Source organism: Cinclus cinclus, chromosome 5 (assembly GCF_963662255.1).
Source record: "Cinclus cinclus chromosome 5, bCinCin1.1, whole genome shotgun sequence".
NCBI lineage: Eukaryota > Metazoa > Chordata > Aves > Passeriformes > Cinclidae > Cinclus > Cinclus cinclus.
In genome coordinates, this window is record NC_085050.1 from 52,618,052 (window position 1) to 52,634,732 (window position 16,681).

A 16,681-nucleotide genomic window follows, 5' to 3' on the forward strand; every position below is an offset into this window, starting at 1 on the left:
AAACATTGCATTACCCCGTGTCGGTGTCTGAGGACAGAGGGGGCTGGATGAGCAATACTGACACTTTGCAGAGTGCACTGTGAGAAAAACAAACTGCGTAAGCAGCTTCTTCATTCTAGGAAAAAGCACATCAGAGTATTATGTGAATTTGTCAAATGTATTTTTATTTATTTTTTTTTAAAGGGCTTCTATCTGTAATTTGTCCACTGACTTCCAGTGACCAAAAAACACCAAAGGATTCTCCACAAGGAGACTGGAGCATTTGGACTTGTGTGATGCTGGCTAGATATTAATAGTAACACGAGTGAGGTTTTAAATAGTCCCCAGCAAATGCAAATCTAGCTGTTTTTAAACGCACTGAATAGGAATCACAAATTAGATCAAATACTATAGCAAATATTAAATTCCAACAGCGCTTGAAAGGTCAGTGTCTCCCTATAGTGACACCACACAGTTTTGTGAGTGCAACACAGCTGTAGTGAACCTGAAACCAGCACTAAAACTGTATGAGTGTGTATATCTGGCACCAATGAAACTTGAGACAAACACTGATGCACATGAAAAGAGGATTATGGTAGCGCACGCTCGTGTGTTTGCTAACTTGGTGTGCCTCGTTAACCAGGGGCAAACAGACAGCTACATACCCAGCCTGCCCAAAATACATTGTTCCCATAGAACATAATCCCAGTCTCCAGAACCGACTCCTGTAATAGGACAGCGTTCTTATGCCGCCACATAACTTCACGAAAGAATGCTGCCCTTCGCTGGGCATTGACAGCGGAGTTTAAAAAGCTATTTGTTCGTGGCCTTTAAAAATATGCAGCACGAAGGCGCGTACCTCACTCGCGGGAGGGGAGGGAGGACCTCTGCAGCTACAAATCTGCCCTGAGGAATGCCACCAGTTAAAAATACTGCGCTGCCCCCTCCGTGAACTCAGCGGTGCCATCAGAACCATCATATAAAAATAAGGTTTTCTCTTCCTTTTCGCTGCCCTTTATCCCCACGGAGTCCCCAAAGCCACGGCTGGGGGTGGGGTGACGCGCGTGCCCTGACACCACCCGCCACTGGGGGGCGCCCTGCCCGGCGCCGTCACGTGACCTCCGCCCGGCTTCCCCGCGCGCCTGCGCATTGCGCGGCTCCGCCCCCTCCCACGCCGGGCGCGCGCGCGGGGCGGCTCGCGGGTACGTTGCGGCCCCTCGGGGGCGGGGGGAGGGGAACATGGCGGCCCCCAGGGGCCCTCAGCGCGGCCCCGCCGGCGGGGCTGACACGGCCCTCCGAGGGCCTGCGGCCGGCTTTCTGCAGTCGCGAGGGGCTTATGGCGTGCCCGTGTATAGCTACACATGTGCTTGCGTGTGTATAAATACGTGTCTGCGCGCCTATGTACACCAGGCAGGTGCGCGAGCAGGGCTCGGTGTGTGACCGCCCTCAGGCCGGGAAATCGGGATGCGCCAGCCAAACCTCCCCTGGTTTTCTGGTGTCCTGTGTGTTTCCTGTCTCTGCTGCCGCTGCAGGAAGCCGGGGGGTGCTGTTTCCTGCCTGTTGTAGATGCAGTGTTCTCCGGTGAAGTTGTCCTTGGGGAATTGCGGGGGTATGGAGCACAGAGGAGCCGCTAGTGCGGCTGCCATTGGAAAGGAGTAGTTGTAATTGTAATTGATTTGAACCTGAAGTATTTTGCTGAGTAACAAGTGTTCATCCTTTTGTTTGTCTACTGACAGTGGCGGGTGTCTGTTACTGTCCAGTGTCTTCTGTTTTCAGGAGAAATAAAAAAATTTTGAAGGAGTCCAGCTTGTTCACACTTTTTTTTTTCCCTAAATGTCTTTAATGACTTTAAAATTACATTTCTCTAATACGCTGCTGTAGTTATATTGAAAGATATGTCATTAATGTTTTGTGTTTGTGAACACATACTGCTAATCCTTTTTTTTCTATTACATTTTATTCAGTATGATTCCCTAATTTGTTCTTTTGCAAAGTTTTTAATTAGAAACTATTTACTACCTGCAGATCTAGCAGGCAGAATTTTAGACTATCAGAATATAGACTATAATCTTTCTAGAATGTTCTATGTTTCTATTTGCAGAGGCTTCAAACAAACAAAAAATGTCTTCTCTTATTATTTATTCAGGCTTATAGTAGGTGTTGAGTGGCATTTGTTCTAGTTGAGCATCTTGTTAATGACACTCTTATCACTTTGTTTCCTAGAGAACTGGTGAGCAGAAAACTTGTTTTTAATGAAATACCCGGCAGGGGCTGAGAAACAAATCAGAAAACCCAGCAAAAAGCTAATGTCATCTGAAACACCCACAGAGGTGCCAATGGAAAATGCCCTGTTTCCTGAAGTTCCTGATGTGGAAGGAAAGGCAAAGTCAAATGACAATCCAGTAGAGGGACTGGAGGCAGGCTCTGGCAAGGAAGAATGCCTTGAGTCCATGTCCAAGAGGCAAAGGAAGAAGCTGTTGAAGCAGAAGCAGTGGGAAGAACAGAAAGATCTACGGAGGTATGGTTTGCAAAGAAGCTTCCCATGGTTCACATGTCATATTTAGTGCTAATAATAACGACCTGTCAGCAGAATTTGCTTGTGAATTGCTTCATCAAGTCAAGGCAGTTGAACCAGTTTTCTCCCACGCCAGATTTAAAGCAGTAGCCCCAGTCTACTCTTGAAGAGTCTGTAGAGGTAAGCATCCCCTCCTCTTACTAGAATTGTTCCTCGGCTGCAAGAGGATGTCAGGAGGGTTTCAAACGTGCATGTTTTTCATTTGTCAGAAGGGAGACACAATGTGTGGCCTTGTTCCTTTCTGAATGGGCTGCGCCTCTTATCCTGGTGCTGTCAGACTTGAGAATCTTACAAAGAACCTGAATAAAAGCAGGTACATTTGACACATGAAGTGCTGTGCTGCAAGTTACGCTGACTTATATAGAGCTTCTGTTTTGTTGTGTTGAGAGAAAGTGTATCTGCAAATGCATTGGTGGTAGTTTATTCTTATCCCACTGACTGCTGGGTGCTCCTTCCCAAGACAGTTGTTGCTGTCTCTGAAATTTGATCTCCCAAGTGCCTGCTCCTATCAGGAGGACAGGAGGATGGAAGAATTTCTTCAGAAGCCTTTTGAAAAACTGTTTGGTGAAACAGGATGTAAATTGCCTTCCTCATTCTGATCCTGATACTGTGATTGTGCCAGTCTTTTTTGTTAGTTCTGTTGCGGGACTTGACTCAGAGCACCCTTAAATCTGTGAGACTCTCAGTACTGAGTTAATTGAATTTGTGTCAGATGTTTGTCTTTGTAGGTATTTACAGAGCTTCACAAAGATGGGGGAGGCGGGGTTGGTGTTTTGTGCTGGTCTCAGTGTAGCACAAATACAGGCAATAGGCTGAGTTTAAACTATCAGTGTCACAGGGCAACCACTTTGGCCCGAGAAGTCTGCATTTGGGTGCATAACACAGTACCTTAGCAGATTTGGCAGCACTTTTTGAGGACTGATTTGTATGTTTATTTAGGCAGAAACGAAAAGAAAAACGCCAGAAGAGAAAACTAGAGCGTCAGTCAAAATTGGATTCCAGTAGTGAGGGGAATGACAGGAAGTGCATGCGCAGGGAAGTTGTTCCTAGCACACTTCGCCTCATCGTGGACTGCAGCTTTGATGACCTGATGGTGTTAAAGGTAAAAGGAACTCCAGATTAACTAGGTATATTTTATCTTCTTAAATATAGACTGTATGTTCTCAGGATTTTACCATGGGTAAAAGACCAAGTATTGTCACAATGATAAACCTGTTTGATTCCTCATATTAATTTTGTATGTTAATTAAATCCCTGTAATTTTTTTTCCCCTAGAATAATGTATTTCAAGCACACGCATAGAGGTGGCTAAGTAGACCTGTGTGGAAGATGTGTGTGTCTCCTTGTTACCATAATCCCCTCACAGTGGGCGTTTCTTCTCTCAGGATCTGATGCCCTCACTCTCTGAGTAGTCACTTTTGCCACTTAAAAGCTTCCTTTTTCTCTTTAGCTTCTCACTGGCTCGTGATAAATTGTTTTGGGATGGTCTGTATAAAGGACTAAATAAAAACAAATTGTGTTGTGTACAGGATGTTAAGAAGCTTCACAAGCAGATTCAGAGATGTTACGCAGAAAACCGCAAGGCATTCCATCCTGTGCAGGTATGTTTGAACAAACTGAACACTCACTGTTGCTAAATACCAAACACGAGAATTTCCTACATGTAGTAGGAAAAGAAAATATTTAAGCTGCCTCTTTCATAAGAAAATTACTTCTATTGTAACACCCACATGTTAAAAAGATACCCCTATATATGGGTATGTACATGCAGATGAAAAGTGCCAGATCTAGGTATGCCACTAAAGGGCTGTTGATACTCTTGGTTTTAGCTGTGGCAGATTTTTAAAAAATGTCACTCCAAGTACAAATTTTGGGTTTTTTCTATGTATCACTAACTATATGAATAGTCCTAGTACCACTTCCATCTAAAAAATATTAAGAGTTTTAGCTAACAGTTAAGGGTAGAAATACAAGAGACAGATTGTGGCAAATTGACATTTCTTTATTTTGAACCTCTTGTTCATTCTGTTTGAAGTTTTACTTGACCAGCCATGGGGGACAGTTGAAGACCAACATGAATGAAAATGACAAAGGATGGGTGAATTGGAAGGTGAATAATTGAGTATTTCTGTAAAAAGTTGAAGTATTGATTGTAGCTGTTAACTGTATTGTTAGTTGTGAAGAACATGATTTATTTTCCACATGGGTTTCTTTAATACATGCTATTTTTCAAATAGCATATTTGAAAAAGTGTAGCTTTTTGTCCTTTTAATTGGTTTAGATTAAATAAGCCAAAGACTGCTTCTCTTGAATCTAGATTTCATTTTTGCTTGCAAAACTACACACAGATCCATTTTCACTTATTTTTATGGAAAAAATTCCATTCTTGATAGATTAAGCAGGACTCCTTGATTTAGGCAGTCCCAGCAGTTGTCTGTTTTGACAGTGCTCTTTCATCCATGTCCAAAACAAGACTTTCCAGTCGAGATGTGATTTTCTTATGTGCACTTTCACTTCCATCATGTTGCCTCTCATCACTGAAGTGGTCTGGAGAGAAGTAGCTTCTCTTATGGTCAAACTCACGTTGGTTTTTCTTGTGACTCCATGTGTTAAGCCAGTATTCCAACAACTTCTAAGGAAGAGCACTTAGAACAGATAAAAGCAGTCCTGTTTCCAGCAGTTGTTGTGCAATAGCTGCTTCATGAAAGCTTAGCATAAACTTCTCTTACCGAACAATTAACGTTAACTAAGTGTTTGCTTCTAGGTTCAGTTTTTTTAATGGACTTGAAAATTGCTTGGATCTGTAGGAGAAATATGGCCACGTTTGAAGGGAATCACAAGAACTTAGGGATTTGTAAAGTTCTTTTGGGGTTTCAGAAAATTTCCTGTTGGTTTTTTTACAAATCACTGTTCTAGGGACTGGATTGTCTACACAGAAAATTAATCTGCACTGTGCTATGTATTTGAACGTGAAGGAGGAATGTAGAACGAAATCCAACATACACTGTTGGATTTGTTTTGCCAGTCCCATCTTGGGTCTGTTAAGCTTGGCCAGCAATTCATCAGTTGAATGTAATTTCTTTTAACTACCTTTTTTTGAGGATATCCAAATTAGAACAGAGCACTACAGTGAGCTAATAAAGAAAGAAGACCTAGTATATCTTACCTCAGATTCCCCAGACATTCTCAGAGAGCTTGATGAGAAGAAAGCCTATGTGATTGGAGGACTGGTGGATCACAATCACCACAAGGTAAACTGTGAGTCTGTTTCTTTGCAGCTTTTTTGGCACCTTATTTGACATTATTGCTGTTCATGTGTAAACTGACATAATTAATAATGAGAAAACTTCTTCAAAAAAGAATTCAAAAAAATGTTGAAGAAATGTGGAAAATGCTTGTGGTGGTAGCAGTGACTTGTGTTCCAGAGTTTTCTTATCCTTTGCTCTTCCTCTGAAAAAATACCAAGTGACTACAACCTGAATAAGTTTCTACTTTAACATAAGCTCACCTTTAAAACAAGCTATGGCTGATAGTTCTAGAGCTGCAGCTGCTTGAACAGGTTTCATTTACAATCCTTTTGACCACTGGTCACAGTGTGACATATGTAGATAGTAGTGAGTTTTCCAGAGGTAGTAGCCCCTGAGGCAGGTCCAAACAGAGTTTCTTTTTGTAACCAACTTATAAAGCAACATCATTGCAGCAGAGGCGAAACTCTTGCCAGAAAATGATACTTGTAGTAAATCAGTGTGGGCTAATCTGAAACAGTAATTTTCAATCCACTTGTTTTGGTGTCTTTTTCCCAGGGAATTACTTACAAAAAAGCTGTAGAGCAGGGAATTGGTCATGCACAGCTCCCACTTGGAAACTTTGTCAAAATGAACAGTCGGAAAGTGTTAGCTGTCAATCATGGTAAGTTCTAAATCATAAAATAATTACATTATTTTAGAATATACCTGTGATAGTCACAGTTCGAACCCTCTGCACCATAGTGCAGATACCTAAACCTTGTTTTATTATGTTGATATTTCTTGGATTTAGTTGCCTTCAGAATACACTAATTGCCCTGACCTCTAAATATTACAGCTATGGTTAATGTAAATGATGGTGTCTTAGCCATTTAGAAGTGCACATTGTATCCTGTTGGCTTGTCTGAGGATTAATTGTGGCTTTCTTACCATCCTGGTCTTGTTTCTAGGCTTACTGTATTAAGTGAGTAAAATGTTGGAAACTATCCAACATTGTATTTTATTGTAGTGTACACATTTTATGCCAAGGGAGGATGAATGTTTGTGATCTTTTCACCTCTTTGGACAGCTTTGTTCAGCAATAACTGCCTCAGTACCTGTAGACTTTCCTCAGTTGGTATCGGGAGTACTCCAACTGCTGAACTTTTATACCTGCATTTTTACCTGATTTCCTGGTTCTGATTGAAGTATTTAGTTGCTTAACTAAGTCTTGAATCCTGCTCCTTTTAAACTTTCAGGTTTATTATTAGATTGTCTTTCAATGTCATTAAACAAAAATACATGCATAATGGAGCCTACTCAGACCTTCATGGAAATTTTTGACATGGTATCAGAGCCTTTATTGTGCCCTACTGCACATTCTTTAGCTTATCTTACCTTGCTTTATTTCAAGTTTATTTTTCTATGTGATGCATTGCTCAATTGTAACTTGATTTTCTCAAAGTGCTGTATTAATGAGACTGGCATTTGTATGATAATAATAATTATTTAAGTATGGAGGAGAATATAATATGGCATGAGACTTAAAAATTATCAAACCCTATGTATTTGTAAGATTTTACATGTTTCTAAAATTGGATCTTTCACTGTTGCTTTAAATAGAAAGGAAGAGCTAATTAGAGCTATAGGAGAGGTCAAAATCTCTGTTAAAATGCATCCACAGCAGTATTCCTGTCAAACATGTGAAAGCACTGGTGCCTGTATGCAGGGCACTGGTGAAACTGAAGTATTTGTCTCAGTCCCTGAGAGAAATACTGTCATGCAGGTGGAGACTCGGGGTGTGCTTGGCTTCAGGCTGCAGTAGTAGCACAATTGTTGCCTGTTCCTGCCTGCATTTCATCAGCTCTGCTCTGAAGATGCCACAAGAGAATGCACATAAACCTCTTAACGATGGATTTGAGGGTATATTGCTACCAATAATTCACTTACCTCCCTGTTAAAGAGCTAATGGGCTTTTCTGGTGTTGCAGTGTTTGAGATCATCCTTGCATACCTGGAGAAGAGGGACTGGAAGGAGGCCTTTTTCAGCATCCTGCCACAGAGGAAAGGGGCTGTTCCTTTGGGAGAAGCCAATGATTCATCCAAACATGCTCTGTCTGGAAAAGAAGATGAGGACAATGACTCAGACAGCAACTAGGCTTCAGAATCAGATGATGGATAGATGAAACATGCAGTTTTTGGAATAAAACTGGGACATGAAGCAGTTTTACTTCAAAGACCATCTGCCCTTGTAATGCTGAATTGTCTCAGTGCTTGGTAGAGCCAGAGCTGTTTCTGTGCATGAAGGCTTAAGTTAAATGCAGGTTTTTACTCTGAAACTTCATTATAATAGCTTTTAAAAGAAAACAATAATGGCAAATGCAGCATTTTTTTTTCCCAGGGAAGCTGTTTAATTTAATTTTTTAAATATTATTTTTTATACATACCAAGTTGGGTGTAAATGTCAAGAGCATCAGTAGTTACTATTTTAATGTATGCATTCCTGTCTCCATTTCTGTTCAAGAGTTTTCTTAAAAGCAATGTATGGCAAGTGTTCCGTTGGCTCCAAAACCTGTACCACTAGTGCCTGCTGCAAAGCGTGCATCAACACTCAAAACAAAAATTCTGACTTTCCTGAGCATCTCAACAGACAATCACAAGCAACTGAACTGCATGGTTAATACATTGTTTTTCGTTAGCTGGGTTCAGTAGGTGAAGTATGTGGGGTTAAGCCAGTGCTTTATACTTGAGCTTGAGAGGGATGGTGTTAGCACAGATGCAAAATATGTGCCTTGGTTGGCACACTGCACACTGAGGTGACTCAATTACTTTTGATTTTTTTCTTCATATTCTCAGGAAAATTGATCACACAGCCTCAGAACACCACCAGGAAAGAGGAACTCTTCCTTACAGGTCACTCAGATTCAGTATTCCTGTGTAATCACATGATCCTGTGTGTATTGTGTTGTCTATCAAATACTTCTCATTGTTAAAAAAAGTCATAATCTTAGTCTTGGCTGGATGTTCTGATTCATCAAGTGACTACTGGCAAAGTAGTGAAGTGGACACCTTGGAAGTGAGGCTTTGCTTCAGCCCTGTGAACCCACTTACCCCTTTCTTCTCCAGGGAGGAGCTAGGTAGCTGCAGTGCCTAAGTGCAGCTCTCACACATGAGAAGAACATGAGGACATGGCATCCCAGCTGTTCCTCTCTGCTGAGCTGCAGAGGGCTGATTCAAGTATGGCTTGCCTTGTGCCTGTTTTTATTCCTCCCCTGATGTTATTGGTTTCAAGTGGAGACTGCAAGTGGGATCCCTGTCAGTCCCTATGGTCTATAAAGGCTTGGCAATCAACTGGTTATGACTTGCACACTTATTGCACTTCTCTATACTTTCTAAAAGGCCGATAGAAAAGTTTCTTCTGTTAAAAGGATGCATTGTGGTTTGTTGCTGAAGTTCCACAGGGCTTTTGTTAGGCTTTAAAAACTGTGATTGTTTTGTTGAAGAAACTAGATCAGTCTTTTCATAAAAGCACTGCTGGTTTTACTTCTGTAACAAAAAAGGCAGCATAAATGTACCCACCCAAATCTGTTACACTGATTCTCTAACTGGAATTTGTAAAATTGCAAGGAATTACAGCTTTACAGCTGATGTTCTGCATGTTAATGCATGTAGCACTTCTTAAATCTGTCCAAGACTCCTCAGTCTGTCCAAGGTTTCCTTAAGACCAATTCATATATGTGCCTCATTTACTTAGGCTTGAAAGTATAGGAGCAGATGGCTCGGACAAACTGGGGGCTTTTAGAGACATGCTGAAAGGGTTCCAAAGCATCTTACAGAGTTGTTCTGCAACTTAACCCACAGCCTTACAACTTAACCAGTGAAATTAGATACACACACCTACACATATACAGGTGTTTTTCAATTCAGCTGTTTAAATCTGAAGCTTACTGGTTTATGAAGAAATAGAAAGAAAACATAGTCTGGTGTGTTGCTGTTCAAAGGTTGCTCATGCCAACTGCACAGTGTCACAACAGCTCAGTGGCTGCTGCCTGTTCATACACATTGCTTGTCTCACCCCCCTGGGTCTTCCTGTCTCCCATCACAGGAAGCATGGTCAGCAGCTCAAGGACGGTGATCCTCCTGCTCTGCTCTGATGAGAGCCCACCTGGACTGCTGCCTCCAGAGCTCTGGCTCAAGACCTATGAAGGGACAGGGACCTGATTGAGCAAGTCCAGAGGAGGGCATGAAGATGCTCAGAGTGCTGGAGCACCTCTCTGCAGACAGGCTGGGAGAGATGGGACTGTTCAGCCCAGGAGAAAAGAATGCTCTGAGGAGAGCTTACAGCAACTTCCAGTACCTGAAGGGGTCCTACAGGAAAGCTGTAGAGGGACTTTTTACAAGGACAGGTAGTGATAGGACAAGGGGAAGTGGCTTTTAACTGACAGAGGGTGGGTTTAGATTAGATATTAGGAAGAAATTCTTCACTGTGGATGAAGACTTTTGTTTTTCATTTTGGATTTACATTTTACTTGTATACAAGTTATAGCTCTGTTTGGAACTCTGGTGTTCTAGCTTGTGGCATGCTACTTACGAAAGCATGTTTATTCTTAATTTTCAATCTACAGACCTGGCTGTTCTCAATATTTTCAAGATGGTGAATTGCATATTTCAGGCATGGCCCACTTAGGCATTACACTGAAAGCAGAGATAAATCACTGTACTGTTTTATAAGAAGAAAGGACAAGGAATTTGTTTCTGATAACAGAAATAAATATTTGCATGCAGTGCTTTAAGGCACTTCTTAAAGAAAGATCTTTCTTTGAACCGGCTTTAGCTGTACAAAGTTAATGAAACTAGGAAAACACATTGGGAAGTTCTCTGCTTCACCCTGCTGTCCTCAGGGAAGATCAGCTCTGACTTGCTTGTCTAACACAGACTTAGAGACCTCGAATGTGATTTGCTCCCGGGCCACCACAATGTTGCAGAACAGAACATTAAACAGACAACACTAAACAGAAGATCTAGAAGAACAGGATCCCTGTGTTTCACCACCAGGCGTCATTGCTGTGCTTAGGAAAGCTCTGACTTTCATCACTAAGCTTTGTAAAGTTTCAGGTTCTGCCAGAACTATTGCTCAGCAATGCTGGGCAGAAGAATACATCAAAAGACCTTTAAACCTCTATAGTAAACCATTAAAAATGCTATAAAGATGGTATGGTTCAAGGGATCTGAAAAGAAAGAAACAGAAAATAGGAAGGGGATATGGCAGAAAGTCAAACCTTCTGGGTGAAATAGGCAAACTTGCTTTTAGTTGCATGCAGTGTGGAGATCACAGCAAGATGCCATAAGTAATCCTGTTGTTTTGTTCCCTTCCCACTAAGTCTAATCCCCTTGGTTCAGATTTCTGAAGTAGGGGATCCCAGCAGTGTTCATCTGCATTCATGTTGTGAAAATTTCCCAAACGTATTGCTGTAGGTTACTGTACTTTCTGCATTCTTGTCCATTTCCTGGATTCAGGTCAATTTGCCTTTGCTTTGGCTTCCACATGTCCCATGTCATAATGTATGCTCGCTGACCCTATGTTTGCTTCTGGAGCAGTAGTGTTTGATTTTATGACTCTGCAGAAGAGGATCTGAGTGGAAAAGAACCTCTCTGAACAGCCTCATCTCAGAGGCTTTTGGTCACAAAGTTGACAACAATGGTGGGTCTTGCAGTGCACACTGGCAGGCTGCACATGGGATCCACACTGATGATTATTCCAAAATCCTGTGTGCATGTCAAGGCATATGCATTCAGTGCAGTTTTGGGTCAATGTGACTGACAGCTGTGGGAGTGCAAGATGTGGCATTCCTAAAATCCTTAGAGCTTGAGGATAAGGTCAGGGAAGTTTGAAGAGTTCCAGTGTTTCTTTGATTTAAACAGAACTTTTTATTTCTCAGGCTGGGCTGTAGATCACACTGAAGATCACAGGTTCACTGCACCATTATTGATATTGGTTCATATTATTGTAAAGTGTCCATTTATTCTGCAGGACAGTTTTAAAATAAGCTATCAGGAAGCACACATTCTTCTTGTCATAAGTTATTCTGAAAAGCAGTGTGACTTCAGTGTGACTTCCAAATCTAAAGCTGAATAACTTTGGCCCATCTTTGAAATGTGTGTCTTAACTGTCTCTCTTCCAAGAAGGTGGCTTTGTTAGCTGTAACAACAGCATCTACTACTGACAATCCCAAAGCTAAATAATCAAATATTTGATTCATATTCATTCCCTTTTGTTGCATTTTTACTTCAAGTAGTGTAAGATGTGCTTTTTAATTTCTTGTTTGCCTTGTTTGGCTGTGATATTTTCAGAGAACTAAAAGGAAGAAAAGGCCTTATTTTAAAAATGGGTGTTCATACTCGATTGAGTACTCTCCTTGGATTTTATTTTCCCCTTCAAATTTTTCTAATACTTGCTCTAAACCCACAAGCTAATTTGCACCTTCCACCTTTAGCTTTTCTTCAGCTTACTAAAATGAATAAGGCATTGTCCCATGAGCAGTTGATTTATTTCCCATGTGTTTTGGAAAGATGTTTATTTCCGGATGTCTTTGTTCATGTTCTCACAAAACTGGATGTCATCCCAAATGTGCTTAATTCAGCTCCATTGCTGTGTCATGCACATTTGTGTAATCTTCTATTATGATCCCTAAGCTTTTTGAAGGGCATAACCTGCCCTGGCAGCTAGTTATGCTCCATCTCTGTGTTCAGTAATAATGAGGACTTACAGGGTTTTGTGTTTTGTATACCTAATCTTTTGGATATCCTTAAATGTGCAGGTGGAAAAATACAAAGGGGTTGGAGCAGTCACAGCTTCTATACTGTGTAGGGTGATACTTGAGGAATGTTGTTTTTTTTTTCTTCTACTAACATGTGTGTCCCAGAGATTTTGTTTTATCAAGTTCTTTAGAAGTGACTCATAAGAGGGTAACTTGGAAATTGCTATCACACAGTAGGAAGAAATGTTGGATTTTCAATTTAAACACCCTTCAAAAGTTTTATATATCTTTACAGCTAAGGGAAGGAAGGAAGGAAGGAAGGAAGGAAGGAAGGAAGGAAGGAAGGAAGGAAGGAAGGAAGGAAGGAAGGAAGGAAGGAAGGAAGGAAGGAAGGAAAGGAAAGGAAGGAAAGGAAGGAAAGGAAGGAAAGGAAAGGAAGGAAAGGAAAGGAAAAAGGAAAGGAAAGGAAAGGAAAGGAAAGGAAAGGAAAGGAAAGGAAAGGAAAGGAAAGGAAAGGAAAGGAAAGGAAAGGAAAGGAAAGGAAAGGAAAGGAAAGGAAAGGAAAGGAAAGGAAAGGAAAGGAAAGGAAAGGAAAGGAAAGGAAGAAGGGAAGGAAGGGAAGGAAAGGAAAGGAAGGAAAGGAAGGAAGGATCAACGGGGTAGATAAGGAATAAGAAACCTATTTTTTAAAATGCTCAAATTTTAGCTAAAGCTAGTATGGATTTTATTATTTGTAGGACAGAATGTATAGCTGTGAAGTCTGTGATGCAAAACTGCCATTGAAAGATTTTTTTTTCTTTAAAGAGTTAGGTCACTTGAACTGTGGTTAGTCTCCTGTTAAATAGAGACAGGTTCAGTGCAGAACTAATTTTCCATTAAAAGAAAGGTGTTTAGAAAGCACTAGCTCTCTTCACCTGGAGTCAACATCATGCACTGCTTCAGGCAAGCAAGCAATGCAAGACTGCTCAGCCCTGGCAGGAGCAGGAGTGGAAAGCAGACTGTGCTCCCTATAAAGTAGCAGTAAAGAATCACTTTTCCCTACTAGTGTATTGTAGTCAGAAACTGTAGCTATGGCTACAATCTGCTGAGCATGGTCCATGTTTCATAACATTTGCCCAAGTTAAAGTCCCCAAGTGGAGATAACCCAGAGTTGCGAGAGGCCTTTGCCCACTGCTTCTAACTTCTTTTGTGTGCAAGCTCACCAGCCATGAACACCTCCAGTATGTTCTTTGTCTTCAGCCTGATATACATTTCACTGGAATCTGCTGAGCTTAATAAATCACTGGAGAGGGGATATTAGTGCGTCATGTTCAACTGGATAAAGTGAGATAAAAAAATTATAAAGGAATTATGTATCATATATCCATATAATTACAGGCTATCCTGAGATGGAAGGGACCTGCATCAAAGCTCAACTCCTGGCCCTGCACAGGGCAGCCCCAAGAGTCACACCCTGTGCCAGAGAGCATTGTCTAAACTCCTCCTGAACTGTGTCAGGCTGATGCTGTGACCACTGCCTTGGGGAGCTTGTTTCAGTGCCCAACAACCCGTTGGATGAAAAACCTTTTCCTAATATTCAGCTTAAACCTCCTCTGACACAACTTCATGGCATCCCCCTGGGTCATGTCACTGGTCACCAGAAAGAAGAGATTTTAATTGTACAACATGTAGATAAACAAAAATTCTCTTAATAGTGAACAGCCCTAAAAGTGGAGACATCTAGGGATCAGCTAAATATTTTCTGGCAAAGGGTTGAGCCAAGGGCCTGTGCAAGCAAGTTGTAAAGGGGCGGCACTGTGGTTTCCCTGCATGCCAGGGCCACTGTATGCTCCAAGCTGGAGCCTCACCCTTATTTATCTTTAGGAATTGGGCAGAACAAGACAAATAAAGCAGCTTCTGCAACATGGTTTTGCAAGTCTGCTCATGCTTCACTGGAACCCTGTGCAGTCTCTTTTGTTGTCACCTTTTGCCTAAGGACCATGACACCTATCCCTGCACAGGCTGCAGACAGGATCCACTGTCTGATCCAGTGTTCTCAGCTGGAGAAAAAAAGTCATGGCCTTGATATGCATATAGCTAAGGATATGAGGAAAGTTTCAAGTGGAACAGAAACATAAAGGGATATGAGAAATAAGACAATAAGGAAAAGGGATGGGAACTTTAGAAGAATCATAGAACAGTTAAGGTTGAAAAAGACTTCTAAAACCATCAAGTACAAAAGAAGGGAGGAAAGGAGAAAGATAAACATCAAGGAATAATGTGGACTAGAAATACTTAATTCTGATGCAATTTATTTTAGGAAGTACAAATCACTAGGTCATACCTCCTGAAAGGACTGGAAAGCTTTGGCTGGAACTCAGAACAAAAAAGGAGAGTTTATGGCCTTTGGAAGAAAGGGATGAGAGCTCAGGAAGATTACAAGCATGTTATGAGTTTTTGCAGGGAGAAAATAAGAAGAGCTGAAGCCCAACTAGAACTTAATTGGGTTACTGCCATTAAAGACAATAAAAAATGTTTCTATAATTATATTAACAACAGCAGGGCCCCATCATGTGTAATGGTGACCTGGGAAGACAAATGTTGTCACTCCAAATGTCCACGCCTTCCTCCTTCTTCCCCCACTTCATATACTGAATATGATGTCTTGTGGTCTGGGATAGCCCTTTGGTCAATTTGGGTCACCTCTCCAGGCTGTGTCTCCTCCCAACCTCCCATGCACCCCCAGTTTCCTCACCATTGTGGCCATATGAAATGCAGGAAAGGTCTAAGCTCTGTAGACCATGTTTAACAATAACAAAAACATCCCTATATTATCAGCCCTATGTTCAGCACAGATCCAAAACCCAGTCCCAAACCAGCCACTGTGAAGAAAGCTAACTCTGCACCGGTCAAAACCAGCACAGAGGTTCAACAAGGCCAAGTGCCAAGTTCTGCCCTTGGTAACAACAGCCCCAGGCAGCGCTACAGGAAAAGCTGCCTGGAGGAAAAGGAATTGGAGGTGCTGGCTGACAGCAGCTGAGCATGAGCCAGGTGGCCAAGAAGGCCAATGGCATCCTGGCCTGGATCAGAAATAACGCAGCCAGCATGACTAGGGAGGAGAAGAATCTCTTCTTGAATTAATTAGTCATACAGGTAAACATGAGGAGTACTTTACTCAGTAATTACTAGTCAGCTTATATGCATTTTATCTCTTTTTCACTTTTTTTCTGAAGGAAAAATCTTGATTTCAGAATACTGGGAATAATTTTAAAAAATATGGGGCTTGAAGTCCCCAGGAAAGGCACGCACTGCTGACTTCCACACAAGAGATGGAAGGGTGTGTGGGCATTCAAGCAGTGGTGGGGGCTGTGCTTGTGGGTGTTGATGGAACCAACAGGTCAGGCACTCAAAAAATAAGCAGGGTGTTGCATGTGGTAAGAAACATTATGTTGCAGCACTTCTGACTTACTGATTTTTGGTTTTCCATCAGCATGCTTGGCACATTGTCCTTGGACACAGTGAAGTGAAAGCCATTCCAACAGATTAATGAGTAGCCGGACTGCAAAATGAAGAATTCAGGAGCAGATACAGCTACAGCCAGTCAGTGTATGTTTCTTAAGCAGCTTGCACAATCCCATGTTTTAATGGATGAGCTGGGCTCTTATGAGTGTTACCAAAGTTCATCAACAAAGCCTGCATGTTCTCACTGTGTCTCTGCTGCTGTGAATTCAAGAGCCACTCTCTCAATTTCTCTTTGCACCTCTAGTGCGACTGAGAGTAGTGAGTTTGGAAGGCAGCTTCCAGGGAAGTGGAAAAAGGGAAATAGCTTCCAGCCAGGGCTGTTGCTTTTTTCCCATGTTGTTGGGGTCAACCACAGGTGGGCTGCAAAAAAGGGTAGGGAAGAGCATGAGGAAGGAGTCAGGAAGACAGAAGCACTGAAAGAGTGAGGTTTCGTCAGATGAGTGGTTCGCTCTCATTCTAGCACTTTTTCTGATTAAGGGGTGGGACTCTGAGCTGGGAGGCTTGGCTAAAAGACCAGAGCAGTCCAGCTGCAGGAGCGCTTCACACAACCAGCTTCCAGTGTGCTGGAGAGGGCTTGGAGAGGTACCAGCAACCCAGCTGCTCTGGGAGTGACTGAGCGCTTGGTGCAAGAAATCAGCAGTGGCA

The 16,681-nt window shown here is 41.9% G+C and overlaps 1 protein-coding gene across 3 annotated transcripts; it reads left to right on the forward strand.

Moving 5' to 3' along the window:
• The first annotated feature begins 1,153 nt into the window (after positions 1-1,153).
• On the forward strand, positions 1,154-9,367 carry TRMT10A (tRNA methyltransferase 10A). 3 transcript variants are annotated; one of them, XM_062492998.1, is made up of 9 exons: positions 2,473-2,497; positions 2,570-2,674; positions 2,764-2,867; positions 3,494-3,656; positions 4,084-4,155; positions 4,590-4,664; positions 5,656-5,805; positions 6,358-6,463; positions 7,769-9,367. In XM_062492998.1, exons 3-9 carry the CDS (start codon positions 2,800-2,802, stop codon positions 7,933-7,935), a joined length of 801 nt encoding a protein of 266 aa, XP_062348982.1. In that variant the 5' UTR covers positions 2,473-2,497; positions 2,570-2,674; positions 2,764-2,799; the 3' UTR covers positions 7,936-9,367. The 3 variants fall into 3 exon arrangements, with proteins under 3 accessions (XP_062348980.1, XP_062348981.1, XP_062348982.1); XM_062492996.1 differs by lacking the exons at positions 2,570-2,674; positions 2,764-2,867 and adding an exon at positions 1,154-1,181 and having other exon boundaries at positions 2,203-2,497; XM_062492997.1 differs by having other exon boundaries at positions 2,458-2,674.
• Positions 9,368-16,681: the final 7,314 nt, after the last annotated feature.